Source organism: Peromyscus leucopus, chromosome 7 (genome assembly GCF_004664715.2).
Source record: "Peromyscus leucopus breed LL Stock chromosome 7, UCI_PerLeu_2.1, whole genome shotgun sequence".
NCBI lineage: Eukaryota > Metazoa > Chordata > Mammalia > Rodentia > Cricetidae > Peromyscus > Peromyscus leucopus.
Window position 1 is genome coordinate 16818388 of NC_051069.1, and position 20892 is coordinate 16839279.

Below are 20892 nucleotides of genomic sequence, written 5' to 3' on the forward strand. Positions count from 1 at the left end.
AATTAAGCCCCTGATATTAAGAAAATAGTTTAATAATTTATGGCACATTGTCCCAATTAAATGTTTGTAACCATTAAAAATAGTGACTATAAACACTATATAAGATGAACAATGTTTATTGTAAAGGGTCATAGAATACCAAATAATATGAACACACCTTTGTTTAAAATGACCTGTAAAATAGTAGTATACAATTAAATCCTGTGTGAGAGTGGTGGTCATTATAGGTGATTTTGATTTTGTTAAAAGATTATATCATGATATATTCAGTGGCAGGGGGGCGGACTAGAGCATTTGAGGTTGTAGATCATCACAGTGAATTTCCTAAAGGCACAGGCACCCTTAGGTATCCTTGGTTACTCATCTCTGCTGTCCTGTCCTCAAACATAAATTACAAATAGCCCCTATGTCATGTTCCTCAACCTTTTCACATGCTGGTTCTTTGTCTGCATGCCTTTTCCTGGGAGACAGTGTGACTCAATGAGGAATTTCCGCCTTCTGATCTACAGATGAGCTATTCCATAACTACCTGAGAGATCCTCACAACCATTTCCTTGGTCCTATTCTTTACCTACAGAATTGGAATTGCCAGCAGTGAGCTCTGGGAAACCATATTTGTAGCAGCACCCCCCCCACACACACACACACACACAGTGGTTTCCATATAGAATTTTTGAGACCTTTTGACAAAGTGGTTAAGAATTAGGCTTTAAGTCAAAAGAACTGGGTGTAACTTATGGTTTAGTTGCATATTGACTAAATTGTGTTAGCCTTTGTACATACCTTTTCTAAATCTAGTGTCCCTGTGTAAACTAAGAAACAGTTTTTTCTTTCTTTCTCTCTCTCTTCCCTCCCTCCCTTCCTTCCTTCTTTCCTTTCTTTCTTTTTTTCCTTGAGGTTGCTACATTTTGTAACATTCTTCTGTAATCTTTAGAGAAAGGGTTTCTTTGTGTATCCCTGGCTGTCCTGGAACTCACTCTGTAGACCAGGCTGGCCTTGAACTCACAGAGAAGCCTACCTCTGCCTCCCAAGTACTGGGATTAAAGACATTTGCCACCATGCCCAGCAATAATTTATTCTTAAATCTTATATTATTGCTTCCCTTGTCACTGCAGCCAAGTATATAGCCAGAAGCACATTAAGCTTAAGATGGGGAGGACTTACTTTGACTCTGTCTGAGATTTCAGTCTATCTCAAAGGGACGACATTATGGCTGGGGCAGCTTGTGGCTGTGGTGGCAGAAATGACGCCACTTGCTCAAATGTCATTGGCCCAGCAAACAGAGAGAGACTGGGACTAGAATCAGGACTGGAATATTACCCTCAAGGCCCACCCCCTAGTAACCCACTTCCTCCATTGAGGCCCACGTGCTAAAGTTCTGCAGCTTCCCAAACAGCACCAGCCAGTGTAGAATGCGGAGTTTCTCTGTGTTCCTCTCCTCAGCAGTGAGAGCTGCTCTCTTCCTGGCCTCCTTACCTTCTCTTTCCACAGCTGTAACCATTTTCAGCCGGTGACCAATATACCATGTCACAGCCCATATGCTATGCGGTCTTGAAATTTCCAGTCAAAGTGACTTCATTACGGTTCATCCTCACTCCAATTTTTTGGGGCATAGGCAGAATATAACCGGATTCTTTGCCAGCATGTAACATAAATGGCATCTCCATAGAACCCTTGCTCCCCTCTGAAACTTCATGAGCCTGGCCATATTTCTGTTGCCATTCTGGTCTCCTGAACTCTCAATCAGACTGACCACTAAACTGTATACCAACCTCACCCATTGACCTCTGCTTACAGAATCTTAGATTTCTCTAGCCTGCAGCTCCAAAGTTCCACATTCCTCCCAGACCTGTTCCAAAGGACTAGGAGGTATCTGGTCAGGTTCCTCACAGCAACTACTCCACTTCCGTTTTTTAAAATCAGTTACTGTTTTCCATTGTTATAAACAACTCCCTCACCAGAAGGAACTTAACAGGAGAGGGACTGTTTTCACTCACAGTTTGGAGACGTGCCAGCCCACCATGGTGGGAAGGCACAGCAACAGTAGTGCCTTGCAGCAGTGGGAGCAGGACTATGAGGCTGCTTGCTCCTATCTTGTTAGATTAGCAAACAGAGAGCCACTAGAGCCAGAACCAGGGCTGGACTAGAAATCCTCAATGTCTGCCCCACAGTGACCCACTTCTTTCACTGAGGCCCCATCTCCTAAAATTTCTGCAGCTTCCCGAACAGTTCCAGTAGCTGAGGGCCCCATGTTTGAATACATGAGCCCATGGGGACATGTCACAGTCAAATCATAATAAAGCCATTGTAAGAGAAAAGGGTTACAGAATGTCTGCAGGGCATGGTGGCAGATCCATGTAGTCCCACACCTGGGAAGCTGAAGCAGGAGATCTTGGGTTTCAGGCCAGCCTAGATGCTACAACTAGACTCCGTCTTAAGAAAGAAACTACAGGATTTAATATGCACATAATATTATAATGCCCAGTTGTACAAATAAGCAATAATTCCATTACACAATATAGAAACATTCATGTGACTCTTACCCGCCATTACTTTTGACATCTACTACAGGACCATGGCTTTTTAATTCTTATATGCTTAGAACCTAGTATAATATATAATAGTGGGCATTTGATAAAATATTTCATGACCTTTCAAAAAACAATATAAAACATTGAGATATTCTGTAGATTTACAGCAATACATATGCACAAGACAAAAACCTTGCCCTCCTAGAGCTTATAATACAGCAGAGATGACAAAACATAAATAACTCTTAAATAAGACAGATTATAGTGAAGGTTCAAACAAAGGGGTTAATTCAAAATTAATGATTTCAGAAGAAAATCATAGTGGGAGAGACCCAAAAGACTGAAATCAGGGAGGTCATTATTGTGTATTTGCAATAGTTCAAGTGATGGAGAGTCCACCCGTGCTGCAGTAGGACAGAGAGGAAGAAGGGGCATGGTTCAGAGTTGATGAAGGTGTGAGCTGTGTATAGTTAGTGCTCGATGTAAGGTGAAGGCAGCAGTCATAAACTGCTAGTCAGGACAACCCCAAAAGGATAGCAGTGCCACTAAATGAAATAGGAATCGGAAAGATGAGGTGTCTGTGAAGCCTGCAAATGACAGCCCCGTTAGAGACGCTCAACAGCCAGCTAAACACTGGAGCTTGGGACTCGTAAGAAATGTAAAGCCTGGAAAGATGGGTTACTCATCTCCCAGCATCTTGATTTAGTTCAGACTAAATGGGATGTATGAGTTTGTTAGTGGAAGAGTGCAGTGTGAGAAAAGGCAGACACACAGAAGTGACTGAAAGCAGGACGAGTTGGGACAGTAGTCAGCAAAGGCAAAGTCCCACAGGCCGAGAGCTCAAGCCTATTTCAAGACGAGAGTTCCGTCTCTGGTAAGCCTCAAGAAAATGCAATGACAGTGTGGGCAGGAAAGAGAAGGCCCTGCTTGCCCCATCCCCTCCCTGCCTGCAGCATTCGAGAGAGCAGGCCCTGCTCCTCACCAGGGCACCATAATAGTGCCAGCCCTGCTGGTGAGAGCACAGGTGAGCTTGCCCTGAGGTCGTGAGGGACTGAGTCCTGCCCCTCACCTACCATATGGTGCTGTGGGCAAGATTGAGAGCCCCCTCCCCATGCACCTGGAGGCCTGTGGCAGGTAGGAGAGCTATCCCTGAGGTCACTAGAGCAAGAGAGCTGGCCCTGCCCCTCACCTGCTGCATCACTAGGCAGAGTGGCCCTACGCCTCGCCTGGGCAACACAGTAGAGCTGGCCCTGGTGGTGTAGGTGTGGGCAAGCCTACCCCAAGGACATGAGAGCAGGAGACTTGACCCTGCCCCTTGCTGCTTTCTACATAGGGTGAGCTAGCTGGGACAGTACTGGAGAGCTCACCCGGGCATTGAGGATGAAAGAGCTGGCGGGTTGACCAACCCAGCAACCACCCAGACCCAGAACCAGGGCTATAAGTTGGCCCATCCCATCATCCACCCCATCTGTGATCTGCTGGAGCACATGAAGGGGTCCTGCAGACCCAAAGTTACAGGATCTCCATGACACAGGATAACAACAGGAGTATATCCAGGAGGAGTCCCAGTGAGGGCCCAGTATTAGTGATGTAGCAAAAACCAGAGACCTCAAACCAGACCAATGACTCAATGCAATGGACACTTGCAAGTAACAATATCTGGACTAAAGGACTGTGTGACTCAATGCGTCACACTACAGCTCCCACAATGAGATTTTTCTTTGCTTTGTCTTTTCAAGTTTGTCTTTTTTATCCTCGGGGAGGGGAGGTTGCAGGGGTAGAGGGCAGATGGGAAGGGACTAGGAGATGAGTAGGATCGAGATGCACAATGTGAAATCCACAAAGAATCAATAAAAAGTTAAACTGTAAAAAATAGAAGAAAATGAGTAGTGAAGGGGATGGATACCAACACAGCACGCTAGCAGGGTAAGAAATGGGGAGATAGTGAATATAGTCAACTTTTACCTGGGTGTCTTAGTAAGGGAAAAGCAAAATCGATTCCCACACAATCAGTTACCTTCAGCTCCCATTTCTCACTCATCGGTGTTTTCTCTTATTCTCTCATCTTGACAGACTACCACCCAGCAGACCAGACTGTCTGGGTGAGCTACACATTTCCTAGACTCCAGCCCCTCACTTCCCTAGTCTCTAAATAAAAGTAACCATACAATTAAACTTGAACTAAATCTTCCTGCTATCCAAGTAAAGATCTCCATTGCCTTCTTTGTCTCTCAAAGAATCACAGTAGCTACTAACGAAACATCCTAGTAAACTAGAGTTAGTTCACAAGGCCTTTATCATCCTCTACTAAAGGAAACTGAGGCCAGAGGGGATGGCTCAGCAGACCTTTCCTATTATACTGCAGTCAGCAGCTCTCCATGTAAGGCCTTTTGCCTAGATACCTGGTAGATTATTGCTTGGTCTCACTAAGGTTTCTCTCTCCCTCCCTCCCTCCCTCCCTCCCTCTCTCTCTCTCTCTCTCATTTATCTCATGAGATAATCTTTGAACAAATGCTGCCATGAAAGACTGTATGTTAAATTTGGATGAAGTTACCTTAAAGGCTCACTGTCTTACATATGTAAAAATACAGCTACCTTTCTGACTATTTCCCCAAGCAGTCCAAGTTGAGACGATGGTTGTCTTCTCTTTTAATAGTGCAGGTCTTTGTTCTCAAGGCTAGGCTCAGTAGACAGAGGGACGTCCCTGTTTCACCAGCAGACCTACTTGCTTTTCCGCCTACACCACAGCCTTGTTAAAAGCTTGTAATAAAGTTGAGGTGAATTGTGGAGACCAGCGCTTTTTATTGCACTTTTTACTCAAATCCCAATTTGTCTTATTTGGGTAGATGCTGAGAAAGCAAGACACTAAATGAAAAAGCATTAAGGGGAATAGCTGTTATCAGTAGGAATTTACAAGGAGTTCATACTATCTACACAGGCAGTTAATTACTAGCTTAGTAGTAAGAGAAAATCTAGATGAGAAACCATCCCCACTTTCATAATTCAACACAAGTATGTCCAGCATTGAAACATTACAGGAAGTGGGTGACCGGTGGCCAGCTACACAAACACAGCCAGTCTAGGTTAGTGTCCACTTCATTTCATGGTTCTGTGCATGTAGAAGTGTTAGAGGCTCAGCTGGGAACTTGCTTAGAAAGAAGAAGTTTGGGCTTGTATGAACTTGGAGCCAAAATAAATGACCTACTGTAAAAAAAAGCCAGAGCTTTAATATTAATGAGGTGAGAGAACATAGTGGGGATTACAAGTTAGGCTTCACATTAGTTGACTTCCTAATCTAGGTCCTAAACTCTAAGTTACAAATCAAATGGTGAAGGCTTACACAATTACCTTCTCAAATATCTCCTCTAGGTTCCGAATGAGTTTCTTAGCCATGTGAACATTTTTTTTAGTAATTTAAGCATTAAAATACCTGGCCAGCCTGACAAGTCTCATAGCAGATTTCTACAGTATGGAGTCCTAGTACTTTGGACCCAGACAGCATTTCATATATTAAACATTTCCTCCGTTTTGAATGTTGTTGTAACACAACTGCCTTAGGGGTCATGGTGGGGGTGGGTCTTACCTCTGTAGCTAGAAGTAAAGGACTTCTCAGCAGGTCAAGGAATTAATGTCAAGCAGTAATTGACCTATATACTTACAGTATCAAATACTGGTATCAATTTAGAACTTGAGGTTTCGTTCTACACATTCCCATATGCAGTTGTACTTTTGTGTACTGCAGCAGAATAGCACAGATAGAATAATGTGTGTGATCTTCAGTGCTTCTCAGTTTTGTCCCACTACAATTTATTCCCTCAATATCCATCTCACTTAAGGCTCACTGAGGCACTGTTAAACGCATAGTACGAGAAGGAAATGAGATTCCCCGCTGATAAAGTGGAAGTAGGCTGAAGGCACACTGGGCCCATAATGGAAAAGTAAAAGCTAATGTAGGCTATTTTGGGAAGAGTCCTGCATTTTGTAATTATTTCTTTCTTTGGGAAAAAGAATAGAAAATTGAGTCGAATGATGAAGGCGCCTTGTGGATCTGTGTAGTTTTGTTCAGGACAAAGTCAATGAGCCTCCGGGGCAGACTCAACTCAGCAGACAGCTCACATTGATTCAGTTTTACTGGCTTGTGTAGTCTGGTCATTCATGAGTGTTGATTACTTAAGTCTGTCTGCTATTGCCCCTTCTCCATTACTTTGCCAACTTCCGTCAGTTTCCTAAAAGCTCTTCATGTACTCCAGCTGCTCTGATCGAATAAGCCTTAAAATCATACTGGATTCAGTATAGCTTTTTCTTGGTATTGTGTAGAGGTAAATTGAACACGTACCATGTGCCTTGTTCTCGGCTAGGCCCTGAGATACAAGTGTCCGTTCTTAAAGTAGACCAGAAAATGAGCTAACTATAGTGAGAGAGAAGTTCAGATGCAGGAGAGGTCTGGAGGGTTTAGCTCCTCTCTGTCAGAAGTACCACCTGAGACGGACTTTGAAAGAAAAAGTAGGACTCCCTTTGACACCTAAGGACTGGACGGAAAGTACTGCAGGAATGGGAGACTGGCCACAAACAGAGCAGCATGGTAAGAACACAGTGGAAAAGAGGCAGGAAATACAGTTGGAAAGAGACTGCTAAGGTATCTAAGTAGGAGGGTGATGTCAGATTTTTTTTAAAGATGGCTCTGCTCCCTGTGAAGGTGATTTTTTTTTTCAAGATAGATTTTTTCTGTGTCGTTTTGTTACCTGTCCTGGAACTCGCTCTGTAGACCAGGCTGGCCTTGAACTCACAGAGATCCACCTGCCTCTGCCTCCCAAGTGCTGGGATTGAAGGTGTGCGCCACCACCGTTGCCGGCTGTGAAGGTGATTTTTAAAGGAATCCATAGGAGAAGCAAGGAGCCCCATTGGAAAGCCTTTGTAGTAGTCCAGGAAGGTGGTAATGGTAACAATAGGGATGAAGAAAGGATATTTAGGAACAAAATCAATGGGAGTTGTAAATCATTTGGACATAAGGAGTTAAGGTAGCCGAGAAATCCAGAGTGAACTTGATGCTGAGCCAGATAGTAGAGCCGTTCACCAGGAACAAAGACGGGAGAGCGAGGGTGGGAAGAGTTCAGGGTTGGGAATTCATGGGCTAAGGCAACACCAATTATTCAGCTCGTGTTGACTGTAAGATTCCGAGAGATAAATGTGGGTCACACTGCAGGTGTGAGATCAGCGGCTATGCAAGGTGGCTGCTGAAAATCAGCAGTTCAAGAAACCTTTGGGACAAAGAGTCCAGAGATAATAGTGACCAGCTCCATCGTGTTCATGCCACCCCTACCCCTGACTCTGCTCTTTCCTTAACTTGAGTATCTGTCACCAAAGGGGCAGCAAGAGGTAGGTCTTCTTTACAGGTCCCAGACAGTGAGGGCATTCTAGAAGGGTCAGTAATGATAGACACGTGCTGTCTTTTCCTCCCCGGCTGCTTATAATGTGGCTGTGCAGTCACAGCCCCCCACAGTCTACTTTATAAAAGTTAGCTGTCTAGGTTGACATTCTTATTACAAACATAAATGCTTTATAATGACAAATTTGCCTCAAAGGTATGCAGAGCAGTTGCCATGAGCAACACATAAAATGAGCCCCTGAACTGAAATGAATGTTTGGAATCTTTTCAGATTGTGTGTGAGGAACCATTGTCCAGCTCAGGTTTCCTGCTGAGACCAGGCTGTGTACGTGTTGTGTGTTTGACCCGGGTCGAGGAAACTCTCGAGAAAGAGAGAGAGGATAATTTGACCCCGACCCCGGTTTTGTGTTTTGTTTTTCCATTTCCCAGCAGATAACCTGTCAGTGGTTAGAGTGTCCCCGCCCCGTGTTTGGAAACGTTGTCAGATTGCTTCAGGATGCTGCGATGAAAAATGCTGTAGAATCATCAGACTTGTTGGCCTACTTAGTTGATAGCAACCAGATAGTTCTCCTCCTCTGTGTATTTATCAGCTCAAACATGTACGCACTTTCCCTTCAAGCCCCAATTTTCACACCAGTACATTATTCATGCTGCAGTCGAGGGTCGTGTACAGACCAGCTAGCTGTCCTTTTTTGGTGTTCCCCTGACCCCTCTGGAGAGTGCCTTGAGCAGGCGTGCCCTGTGAGCTGATGAGCATGAAGCCCCCGTGCCCGGGATGGGCTCCTGGCATGCTGGTGCTCTTCTCATCAAGGGCTCCCTTTACATGAATGACGAATCAACAGAAGGCAGGCAGAGACAGACAGACAGACTATGGTCTATGTTTCCACATGAGCCACCCTTCAGCAGCTGGATTGTGTTCTCCTGCAGTGTGCAGAGGTGCCTGGATGTTGATATTGCAGCTCCCTCTAGTGTCCCTGGGGTGCAGCCACTCAGTTTTCCTTCCATTACAGAGAATGTAGACAAGCACAGAATCTGCCCAAATTGGCAGCATTTTAAGTTTGCTTTCCCATACAGTTTTCTCTTGTTGGGAATGTGAACTTTTCCTGAAGATAGGGTAGCATCCTCATTCTGCTGTGTTTTTGTTTCAGAGTGTGGGAGATGGGGCTTGGATCCCTGTGGGAATAGTTCTTCTGAACACTCTCTCTTGAGATGCTCCTACTGGGGCCATCTACCACTGATAAGGAAGGAATGTGAATTCTGCTCAAAAGAAATAAATGAAAATGAGAAACTGAAAGGTTTACTTTGATACTGAGTAGAGAAAATACTGGGTAAAGGAATTTAAAAACAAACAAACCAAACCACTGGCAGTAAGACCTTCGTCCATTTATTCTGGAAAGAATAGTTTGTTCTCCAAATAACTTCTGAACTAGAAATTTATCATCTGAAGTCAGACCATTTTGAGGTATTTTTTTAATCTAAAGGAGTCAAGTTATTAATATTTGAAAAATGACTACTATGTAGTACATAGAATAATATTATATTCCTGCCTAAATTAACATCATTGCAGCCTCCATAATAAAGATTTATGAGCTACCTATCATGTGAAATCCTATTATGGAAATCTCCATAAGTTCATGTTGGGTTGTAACTGGCTTCACGGTTATAAACCTATTAAAAGTCCAGTACCTTTCCTCTCTTTTACGCTCCATTCTTCTCTCATTTTCATTTGCCCTTAAACTAGATTGACCCATTATTCTCCAGCCTGTCTGTGTAAATGCACAGATAAGGAAGTGCTGTTTGCTCAGGTTGCTCTCTGGGCAGGCCATTTTCCTTCCAAGCATCCAAAGTAGTGGAACAATTTATCACTTCTTCTTTATAAGTCACTCTGATCCTTTATCTCAAGTCGATCTTTGAAGCTAAACATAAATTCTAGTTGTAGAACCCATGTTCTTATCTACTTCCAAAACTTAGGAAGACTTTATATAAATATGTCTGACTACCTCTGTGTGTACATGCAGAGGAAATTACCATATCACATTTAGGCCATCTCCTCTACTCCTGATACTAAACCACCAGATGATGAGGGGGTTTTCCAGTGTAACTTGGCATAGGAAAGAGTAAAAACTTGGTTAAACCATTTTCTCTTAAAAGTAGGTTGGCTGGGGCTGGAGAGATGGCTCAGAGGTTAAGAGCACTGGCTGTTCTTCCAGAGGTCTTGAGTTCAATTCCCAGCAACCACATGGTGGCTCACAACCATCTATAATGAGATCTGGTGCCCTCTTCTGTATACATAATAAATAAATCTTTAAAATAAATAAATAAAAGTAGGTTGGCTTCCTTAGACAAGAACATAATGCTGACCTTGGCATAAATGGTGGTGACCTTAGCTGGGCATGGCTTGTAGCTATACTTGGGAATCTGAGGCGGGAGGATTACTTCGTTTGAGACTAGCCTGGGCTCCATAGTGAGTTCCTGGCCAGTCCAGACTCTTCATAGGACACTATTTCAAAAAAACAAAACCAGGAGAACCTTTACCAGTCATTCATTAGCTGTCCTCCTCAGACTAGCAGTCAGAGAGCTCCACCCCTGTGTCGGGTAGCTCTCAGAACTTAAAGGAAAGAGTGGGTGGGGCCGGGAAGGAGGGGAAACATGGACACTCTCACAGAGACAAACAATATATATATTGCTTTGTTCTCTTTGAAAAAAAATATGAAAATTCTGTAAGATTGCCTCCTTCCTAACATTTCCAAGTGGTCTGATTGGTTAGCACCATTACATTTGTGTATCTTAGTCATTTCTCAGTCGTGTGTAGATTTCCTTGATATACTTGATTCCATTTAATTTTTCCTACCACCTGTGAGGTAAGGTTTCCATATTCTGTATGGTGTTTGCTTTGTTAGGCAATCTGAGACCCAGAGGAATTGAGTGAGCATGCCCAAGGATACTTAGCTATTGGCAAGGCTAAATCCCAGGCCTAAGTCCTTGGGAGTGTCCTTTCTGTAACATGGCAACTGAGTTTAATTTTCAGTTTCATTCAGCCAAGCTCAATGATATTTGATAGACTTTTCAAAGACTAAGGAATTGGGACCCTGGAATCTCCATTTTAGCAGGCAATATGATATTGAGCAAATTATAAACTGCCAATGAGTTTAATGGTACCATATACCAGATCTAACCCACACACATACACAACTAAATTATGGCTAGTATAGGATTTTAAATACTTGGTGACACATAAACATGAAGTATTGCCATTGGTGCATTATAGAAGGAATTCGTGTGATTGATGAGCTTATAGGATGTATTACACTGCATGTGCTCGAGACTGAGAGCTTTCCAAAGATAATGTTTTCACAAAGATATATGTTTGAACTTGAACTCTGCCTGAGGACATCAATTCCAGGACCAGAAGTTTGCTTTAAAAATAAATACAAAGCACTTTTCAAACTGATTAGGTAAGTATGTGGTAGAAGACTTGAAAGACCTTGGTTTTGGATGTCTAGGTAGGTATATATGGACTTACTTCCATGGCATGGGCCAGTAATATCAAGTCTCTAATTGTAGTAAGCATAGGCAATGAGAAAGAGATACTGTTCTCCCTGGAGACTCCCTTGCCCTTTTTTTTCTTTTTAATATATCTATATGAATAGAAATCATTGCATGCTGCTTCTCCAAACAGGGCAGCCATCTGTATCTCCTAAGAGATCTGCAGTTTTCTTTTTAAGTAAAATGGATAAAATACAGTTTTTAAACTTGCTTTTTTTTTCATATCACTGTAACAAACAGGCGGCATTCGTACTACCAAGAGCACACGTGCTGCTGGGAGTCTGTGATACCAGACCCTAGGCTGTTGTGGTCTGTGAACCAGCAGTAGACTGCAGCACCACTGTCAGCCTCTCCAGACCCACGGGGTGATTCCATTTGGTTATGCTTTTACAGCCCTTGGAGATCGGAGCTGCTTTCTTGAGTCATGCCTACTTCATAGAATTTCTTCCAAAAGGTCTTACTGCCTGATGTTGGAATTACAGGGATGGGGAGGAGGAGGAAGAGCCAGGCTAGAAATTTCTACAGGAAGTAAGTGGAAATTGATTTTGCTCTTTGTGGTTGTCTTCTGGCCAGGTGAAGGGTAGAGTGGAAGAAGCTTTGGCACTACAGCACACTCAGCTCTGAAAACTATGAACATGCATCTGGACCTCACCCTTTCCTTTTCAGAAAAACATCAACTGGGCATGCAGAATTTCTTGGTGGTGGAAACATTCAAAATTCTTCCTTCTGGCTTTTTTGAAATTAAATTGTGTATTATCTATAATCACCATACTGTACAAGACATCTGAATCCATGCCTCCAACCTGTTTATATCTGTCGCCTAGCCTTCCCTCTGACGGCCACTGTTTCCCTCCCAGCTTCGAGACCATTCTTTAGGATCTGACCAAAATCATACTGTGGTTTATTTTACTTAGCAAATGACTTCTACTTCCATCTCTGTCATCACAAATGATAGAATGTTATTTTTTATGTATATGTACTATATTTTATTTATCAGTCAGCAATTAATATAATTTCCATTTCTTGTCCATCAGTGGTAAACATTGGATGCAGGTGTCCCTCCAACAGTACTATTTCCATTTCCTGTGGCTACACGGTGAGCTCACTAGGTTATATGGTGGCTCTATTTTTCATTATTTGAGGCTATGCTCTGTTGTCTTCCACAATGACTGTGCTCCCTTATATTCCCACCAACTGTGTGCATGAGGTTCCTTTTCTGCATACTCTCACCAACACTTTTCTTTTTGTAACAGCTCTTCTTTTTTTCTGTGGTTTATTTTTGCTACTTTTAATTACGTATATGTGGGAAGTGAAGTGTGTACACGTGAGTGTACACAGCAAGCACCCTCAGAGCCCAGAAGCATCTGGTCGTCCTGGAGCTGGAGTTCCAGGTGGTTGTGATCTTCATGGCACGGGTGCTGGGAACTGAACTGTGGTCCTCTGCAGGAGTAGTTAGTTCCTAACTGGTGAGCTGTCTCTCCAGCCCCAGTAACAGCCATTCTAATGAAGTGAGGTGACATGGTTTTGATTTACCTTTCCTTATAGTCTCTGTGTGTGTGTGTGTGTGTGTGTGTGTGTGTGTGTGTGTGTGTGTGTGTCCATCCCACTGTGTGTCTTATGCTAATTATTTTTAATTGGATTATTCGAGTTTTAGTAATTTTTGTTATTGTTAGGTTTCTTGGTTGGTTGGTATTGTTTTTTATTTTGAATTTCTTATATGTTCTGAATATTGGCCTTTATCAGATGTGTAGTTTCAAATGTATCTCATTGTTGTCTTCAGTCTGTTGACTATTGACTTTGTGGTACAGAAGTGTTTTAGTTTGATGTAATCCCATTTGTCTATTTACGCTTTTGTTGCCTATTCCTTTGGAGTCTTGTGCACATCTTTTTTTTCCCCCATTTTAACATCCTTTAGCCTTTTCCCTGCTTTCCTGCTGGTCTTGAGGTTAAGTCATTAATTCATCTTCAGTTGATTTGTAACTGGTGAGAACTTAGGGGTCGTTTCACTCTTCTGCATGCGTACATCCAATTTCCCAGCACCGTTTGCTGAAACCCTCAGTCTCTTTTCAAGGGCTCATGTGAAAACTTGCAGTGGAGCACACAAAGCACCGAGCCCGACCTGGAATGTAGGGCTCCATGAGAAATGGCCACTGCCAGCAGTGGTCACTCAGCATAGGGCTGGCTGCCAAGACTCCCCGAAGACTTCGCTATGTGACTGTTGACTCCTAATGAGTCTCCTTCCAGTCAGTCCCCTCACACATCCTGAGTCTAAGTCTAAGTGTTTCTTGCTCTCTTTCAGATCTGTAAGAGCAAAGCTCAGGAGTCTCAGCAGTATTACCATAGCTTGGCTGTCCGGCAGAGTCTGCCTGTGCATTTTAACATCCAGCAGGATTGTGGCCATTTCCTTGCTGAAGTCCCTAATCGTCTGCTTCCCTGGGAGGATCCTGATGCTCCTGAAAAGGCAGAGGACGAAACTGAAAACAGTGAGGAAGAGGTGAAAGCAGAAACTGCCGGGGAAAATCCCCAGCCCTGCTCCGAAACAGAGTCCTCCCAGAAAGAGAGCCACCAGGTCACGCACAGGAAGCAGAGAAGCCACGTTGTAGTCATCACCAGAGAGGTTCCCCATCTCACTGTGGCCGACTTTGTGCGAGATTCTCTGGGCCACCATGGGAAGAGCCCTGACTTGTATGAGAGGCAAGTGTGCCTGCTGCTCTTACAGCTGTGCTCTGGCCTCGAGCATCTCAAGCCCTACCATGTCACTCACTGTGATCTGCGCCTGGAGAACTTGTTGCTTGTCCAGCACCAGCCTGGGGGAGGTGCCCAGGGCCTTTTGCCTGCAGACCCTTGCCCTGCCTCAGCTTGTCCCACAAGGCTCATCGTGAGCAACTTCTCTCAGGCCAAGCAGAAGAGCCATCTGGTGGATCCCCAGATCCTCCGAGACCAGTCCCGCCTTGCCCCAGAGATCATCACAGCCACCCAGTATAAAAAGTGTGATGAATTCCAGACAGGCATCCTCATCTACGAGATGCTGCACCTGCCCAACCCTTTTGATGAGAACCCAGAGCTGAAGGAGAAGGAGTACACACGCACAGATCTGCCTCGAATCCCTCTCCGCTCCCCTTATTCTTGGGGCCTGCAGCAACTCGCTAGCTGCCTCCTAAATCCCAACCCTTCTGAGCGGATCCTCATTTCTGACGCCAAAGGCATCCTCCAGTGTCTGCTCTGGGGCCCCCGTGAAGATCTCTTCCAAACCTTCACCACCTCTGCAACCCTGGTGCAGAAGAATGCTCTGCTACAAAACTGGCTGGACATCAAGCGGACACTGCTGATGATCAAGTTTGCTGAGAAGTCCCTGGACAGAGAGGGGGGCATCAGCCTCGAGGATTGGCTTTGTGCTCAGTATCTGGCTTTTGCCACTACAGACTCCCTGAGTCAGATTGTAAAAATCCTGCAACACCGTTAATGTGGCCTGGACACTGTTCCTACTATTGAATATTTCCACCTTCTTCATGTTGCCCTCATGTCTCTGTCCTAGTACTCACTCAGAATTCAAGGAAAGGACAGAAGGCTAACCTGCTGCTGTCCTTGTCCACAAGCAGAGGGGGCCATTCAGCAAGGTCATCCACAGCTTTACACAGTGAGAAGCTGAGTGTCTCCTTACTGTACAGAAATGCAACTGTGCAGTCACCTTCCTTGGAACATTTGTCATCTGGTCCCACAGATATGGGGTCAAAAATGAAATGTACATCCAAGAAGGACCAGCTCCAGTGGAGTGAACTCAGTAAGCTGTGTCCACTTCCTCCGTAACTCGGAAGCTCGCCTATCTTTATTAGCTAGCAGCACACATGTCACCAACCTCAGCTGTCATCCAGTAACGCCCTCCCAGCCGCTTCCTCCTCCTCTACCATATCCTCCTCTACCATATCAATAACTGCTTCTTCCCCAGGAGGGCGTGCCATTTTGCTTCTCGGCTCAGTTTTAGTCACTGGGGACTCAGCCTTTGTCCTGGCGTCCAGGGAAAGGAGAGATTTCCGTCTGTTGGATCATGAGTTGTCCATTTCCATTTTTGTTCTTACTAAATGTGTACCCCGCTCAGAGAGCAAGCTGACAGTCACAACCCCACTGCCACTGCTTGGCTGTCCTTCACCTCAGCTCTGTCCCAGCCTGCTGAAGTTTGGGTTTATCATCCACTCTTTGTGACCCGTTAGAGAGCTGACTGAAGGTGATGTCACCAATGCCTCAGCAGGACGGAACGCAGGTCAGAGCTTAGGAATAGTTGGCAGGACATGAGGAAATGATGTCCTTGTGTGTGCAATTCTCCAGGGGCCCTCAGGGAACAGACTTTCAAGTACTGTTCTTTGATTACTATCAGGCCTATCAGCATGGCAGCCAGGGTTGGTGGTGCCTGCCTCAGTTTCCCCCACAAGCAGTAAGTGTCCACCTCCCTTCCATCAGTTGCCAGTATTAACTACCCTGCCAAATGCTGTAGACAATAGCTCTGAACGAAATGGCTGTCCACTTAGCATTAATATCACCTTAGAAAGCACCTCAGAGCCGGCTGTTGGAATGGCCAGAAGGCCAGGGAGGAGGGAAAGGTCACTAAGATGGCTGACCTGCTCCTAAGAATGTCAGCCTCTTCCGGAAAGACTGCCTTCCAGAGTGAGTGGCACATTGCTCCTGAGACTTTGCAGTGGACCTGGAGCTCAGCTCACAGGAAGGCTGATGGCTGCAGTGGATGGCTGAGAGCTGTTCCCGTGGGACTTGTACTATCCCATGAATTATGTGCAATTTTTGTATGTATTTTTAATCTGTATATTACAGTGTTTATGTTGCAACTTGACCTGAGTGAGAACTACAGAAACCTTCCTTTCTTCCCTTGGCACACACTTGCGCTAAGAAGCAAGTATTCTTTCCACCTGTGTGTGTATGTATGTTCATACACTTGTTTTCTTCAAAACTGTGAGTATCTGTTTACATCAACCTCGAAATCCCAAGAGTCACTTGAATGGTAAGTGTGTACACACGGGTGCCTGTGTGCATGCACGTGCTGGAGATAGAGGCCAGGCCTCCAGGGAAGCAGCCTGTAGTGGGGTTGACATGTTCTCTGCACCCTGCCAGTGAGGATCCCCGGGGAGCCCTTATCTACCAGCACAGAGTCATCTTAAAGCCAAGACTGATTGTGCAGTATTACTTGGGTGGCACCTTAGTGGCCTTGGAAATTTCTAGACTTTTAACATTTTTAACAGCCTTTCATGTGATTCACCCTTCTCAAAGAGGATTGAAAAAGGAGAATGTATTTTATTATGCATTTTTAAAGAGAATAATATTTGTGAGGTTGCATATGGAGGATGGCCTTGTGTTCCTGGGTAGCACTCTGAACTCCCAGGAAAGAGGGCCAGTTGGCTCGCAGAGAGTCTTGTCTCATCTGGATAGCATGACCGTGGAGTGGGCAGCCATGAGTCATGGCTGTATTGTGCCTAGCAGGCTGGGGTTTGATTCATCTTTCATAGCCCATGTGCACATAACTCCCTGCCTAATTATGCACTGAACTGGCAGCATAAAGACCACTGGCCACGTCAGCTGGCACAGTCCTTCACTTCCCACGATGTTTGCAAATTGAGACATACCTTCTCAATGTCACTCTCATGGTGCCTTGCCCATGTAAATCTGAATGTTGACTATTTAATGAGGTTACATATTTAATGCAGAATGTTCCCTAGTCCCTCTGTTTGTTCTGTCTATAGGTATCTTTTTCCCCCTATTATCTTGGGTCCAGCCTTCTTTCACGCTGCGGTAGAACAAGCATGCGCACTTCCACTACCGCGTCTCACCGCACTGGTAACCGAGCACTCTTCATTCCACGCGTCTCTTACTGTTCTTGTGTCCACACTAGTGAAGGGCAAAAATGAAAGCCAGCTAACTAGAGAAGGGCCTCGGGCTTCCCAGGGACAGGTGGCTGTGTTACTTGCCTCTGGGAGATGGCTGCAGAATGTGATGGAGAGAGAAGAGGGTGTCCTGGGTTAGGTCGGAACAGAGACAAGAACTGTATTCTAGGTAAGGAGTCCATCAGGTGGTCCTCTGAGCATTTCTCAAAATAATGAAATTCAGTCAATGTAACTTTATCATAGAGTCTTTATATTCCCATTTTAATGCATTCATCAACTGGAAGGAAACCCTACCCTCTGCAGACACATACACACATTTTATATATACATATATTATGAATTTTCGAGTATCACTAGTATAGCGCTTGAAGTTTTCACAAGTAGTATCTGTACTGACCGGATATTTTTTCTTTTCTATTAAAATCTATGCCCTAAGTTCTTCCATTATGTTGAGAGTTTGAACAACTGAGCCCCTATTGGAGCTTTTCCTTAAGCCACATGCACACTCTCTCAGCACATGTGGGTGGTAGAGAAACAGGACTGTGGCTAGAGCAGGCAAGAGTAAATGTCTCTCAGAGTGCCTTGTTAGTTAGCATAGTAACCTAACCATGGGAAGAAGAATTATTTCACAGAGGAAAGCCCTCTGGGGGCGTGTACACCCACATAGTGTGCAAAAGTGCACCATAAAGGACAGCAGGTAGATGAGCAAATGAGCAACAAAACCTGTGAGAGATGACATGGGATTGGTGCAAATCCCCACCCCAAGGCTGAGCTAGACTGGAGACAGCGATGGCCATGGGTTCCAGGATCTGCTCTCAAGAGATGGGCTGGAGGAGGTCATGGGGGATGTGCACCCGTGCTGCCAGCCTGCTGGTGCTGAGGGCCAGGAAGTGCATCCTCGAGAACTAGTCAGGGCAGCTTCCCACCGTCAGAGGTGCCAGTTCTGCCTCCGAGCCCAGTGTGTGTTCACGAACATGGACATCTAAACCTCTAAGAAGGTTGATGTTTCTAAGAGTAAAGCCCCTGCTATCACAAAGTCCCATGGAAGATCTTGATGCCACAGAGTAGTAGGTCATGGAAGATTTACACTCAGCTCTCCAAGTTTAATTTATCCAGTACTGGAAAATCACCAGACATTAGCTGGTGACCTGCAGTCAGGAGTTTCCCATAGCTTTTACCCAGAGTGATCTGAAAAGATTCAGGCTAGTCTCAAAGACTGGGATGGAGTTTGGAGGCTTCATTGTATTTCAAGTAATTCTGGGGATAGAAAGCGGACACACACTCGGAAACAGGACAGGAGGGACTCAGCTCCCTGGGCCAACTCCACGGCATGCTTGTCGTTCCCCTCGCTGGTGGGTAAGGTGAGATTCGGATCCAGCCTGATAAGTGAACAGGACGGCTGCCCAGAAAACTGCATCATTAGATTTACCTCACTGAAGCTCGTCTTCTCAAAGGCCCAGCGTGCTGGACTGAGACAAGTGCTACCCCTGAAGTGTGCACTGCAGTCCATGCGCCCACACTCACAGCCGTGCAGAGGTGGGACAAAGCCAGTGCCCCAAGGGAACTCAGAAGAGCCATAATGCAAGATCCTAGACAGGTTATACCAAAGAAGTCAAGCCTTTCATCCTGCTTCTCAGATGACGGGGCTGAGCTGTGACAGATGCCTGAGGAAGGGAATTGGCAACACATTCCATGTTCAGGGTATTCAACTGCTAAGTCCATCCTCAAACAAACAAACAAATGAAAAAGCTCCTATTCTTTTCAAGCAGTCCATTTTGTACATCAGGAGAAAAAAGAAGGTGATGGTGGGAGCAGGGGAATGGGAGCAGCCAGAGCATAGCGAGATGCTCTGGTATCTAAGAAGGAACTCTTAACCAGCTTGTAGCCCCGACCTTAAGCCTGGGAACACCTTGTCTGTAATATTGAAAGCTTGGGTTTGAGGTGATTTTTTTTTTCTTTAAAAAAAAAAAAAAAGAAGGTGCTTTCAAAAGGTTTGTCTAAAGAGCTCTTGGGAAATTTCTTCACACACTGTACCATTTCATGAACCTTCCTACGAAGGTGGCTGTCGACAGAACACCATCATCTAATGTGTATAAGTACCCAGACTGTCCAAGGTGCTAACACAGCTGTCAGACACCACCCTGCAGCTGTTTCCAAGTCGAGACCTCTGCATCCGCTGCCACTGGAAACGTTGTCCACCTAGATGGGCCACAGGGGTCCGCATTCAGAACATCCTTTAATACCGTCCCCTCCAAGAGCCTCTCCATCTGTTCCTGCTCCCCACCCATCCTCCCATGGTTTTTTAAATCAAGAAAGTTTCAGGGAATCAAAAGAGGTTGGGTTTTGTTTTTGTTTTTTCTAACCCAGCAGAGTTGCAGAGTTCTATATTTTACTATGAATAGTGTTGTGGTACAGAAAATCCACTTCGCCCGTTGGCTTGTGGCTACTGTGTGTGTCTGCACTCTTGGTGACTTGAATGTTGAGCCAGCCCCATGGCTTCAGTGTAGTGTCGTTGAGAGATTGAACCACACAGCTTTGGGAAGCCCACTCGGATTGTTCCTTGCTTACTCCCGTTCCCTCACCAGTTCTAGGGGGTGTTGTGTGTGAACACACTGGGTTGGGTTTTCTGTCCATGGTGGAGGGCGTTTTGTTGGGAGAAGGACACAGAAGCAAGATGTCGCCTGCTCAGTGATTTTGAATCATGACGGTCCGTACCTAACCTCTAATTCTCCGTAGCACTGCCCACACTCTGTATTGGAACATCTTGTTTCTCTTCCGCCAGCGCTTTACCCCTCCCCTTACATATTTTACAGTTGTAGAAATCAATAAAAGGTCCCCTGTGCCACCAGTGGCGCCGCCCTTTGGTTTGCTGTGGTACTTTGCTGTGTACTCTGTGGCCTCACGTTACTGTGTAAATAAATTCGGTTTAATATACACTAAAAACCAGACTTCAAGTACGTGTCCTTCAGCGTCTTGTTCATGGTGACACACGGGTGCAGGTTTGGCTGCAGATGCGGTTCTCTTACTCATCCCCAAGATGGCTGCCTATCCTTAAAAGAGGCAGGGGTAGCTAGCCTCTAGCCAACATGCCCTCTGCCTCCTGACCCCATCTCTGACTGGCAGACTTGCTTCTCTTCAGTGCCTCTGTAATTGGAGAAAAGGAGAGTGGAGGCGGCTGCCTGTTTGCTGGGTGAGGTCGCCCCCTGGTGTCCAGTCATCACAGGCTCCCTGGTTAGAGAGGCTTGGCCAGCAGCAGGTTTAGGCTTGGCTTCTCCAGGGGAAGTCAGCTGCACAGGGACCACCCTAACCATCTCCAGAACTCACACGCCCCAGGCCTGTTCCTTAAGGTACATTGTCACCCAAGACCTCCTTCCAAAGGCAGACAGGTACAGCGGAGGCCACCGGGTTCAAGCGAGAAGACAGCGTCAGCAGGGCAGTAACAGCTGCCACACGGTTGAAGCAGCGGAGCTGAAAGTGCAGGCGTGTGGACTCCAAACCAAACCTCAGCTCTCCCTCCCTCCACTGCCGCCGCCATGGTGGACAG

The 20892-nt window shown here is 45.3% G+C and overlaps 1 protein-coding gene across 2 annotated transcripts in view; it reads left to right on the forward strand.

The window, feature by feature from the left end:
- The window catches only part of Peak1 (pseudopodium enriched atypical kinase 1), a 220323-nt gene extending 200027 nt beyond the window's left edge, over positions 1 to 20296 (forward strand). For both annotated transcript variants that reach the window (XM_028865038.2, XM_028865040.2), the window contains one exon: positions 13763 to 20296. In XM_028865038.2, coding sequence (XP_028720871.1) covers positions 13763 to 14926 — 1164 coding nt within the window. In that variant the 3' untranslated portion in view covers positions 14927 to 20296. The remainder of the gene's footprint in view (positions 1 to 13762) is intronic.
- The last annotated feature ends 596 nt before the right edge of the window (positions 20297 to 20892 follow it).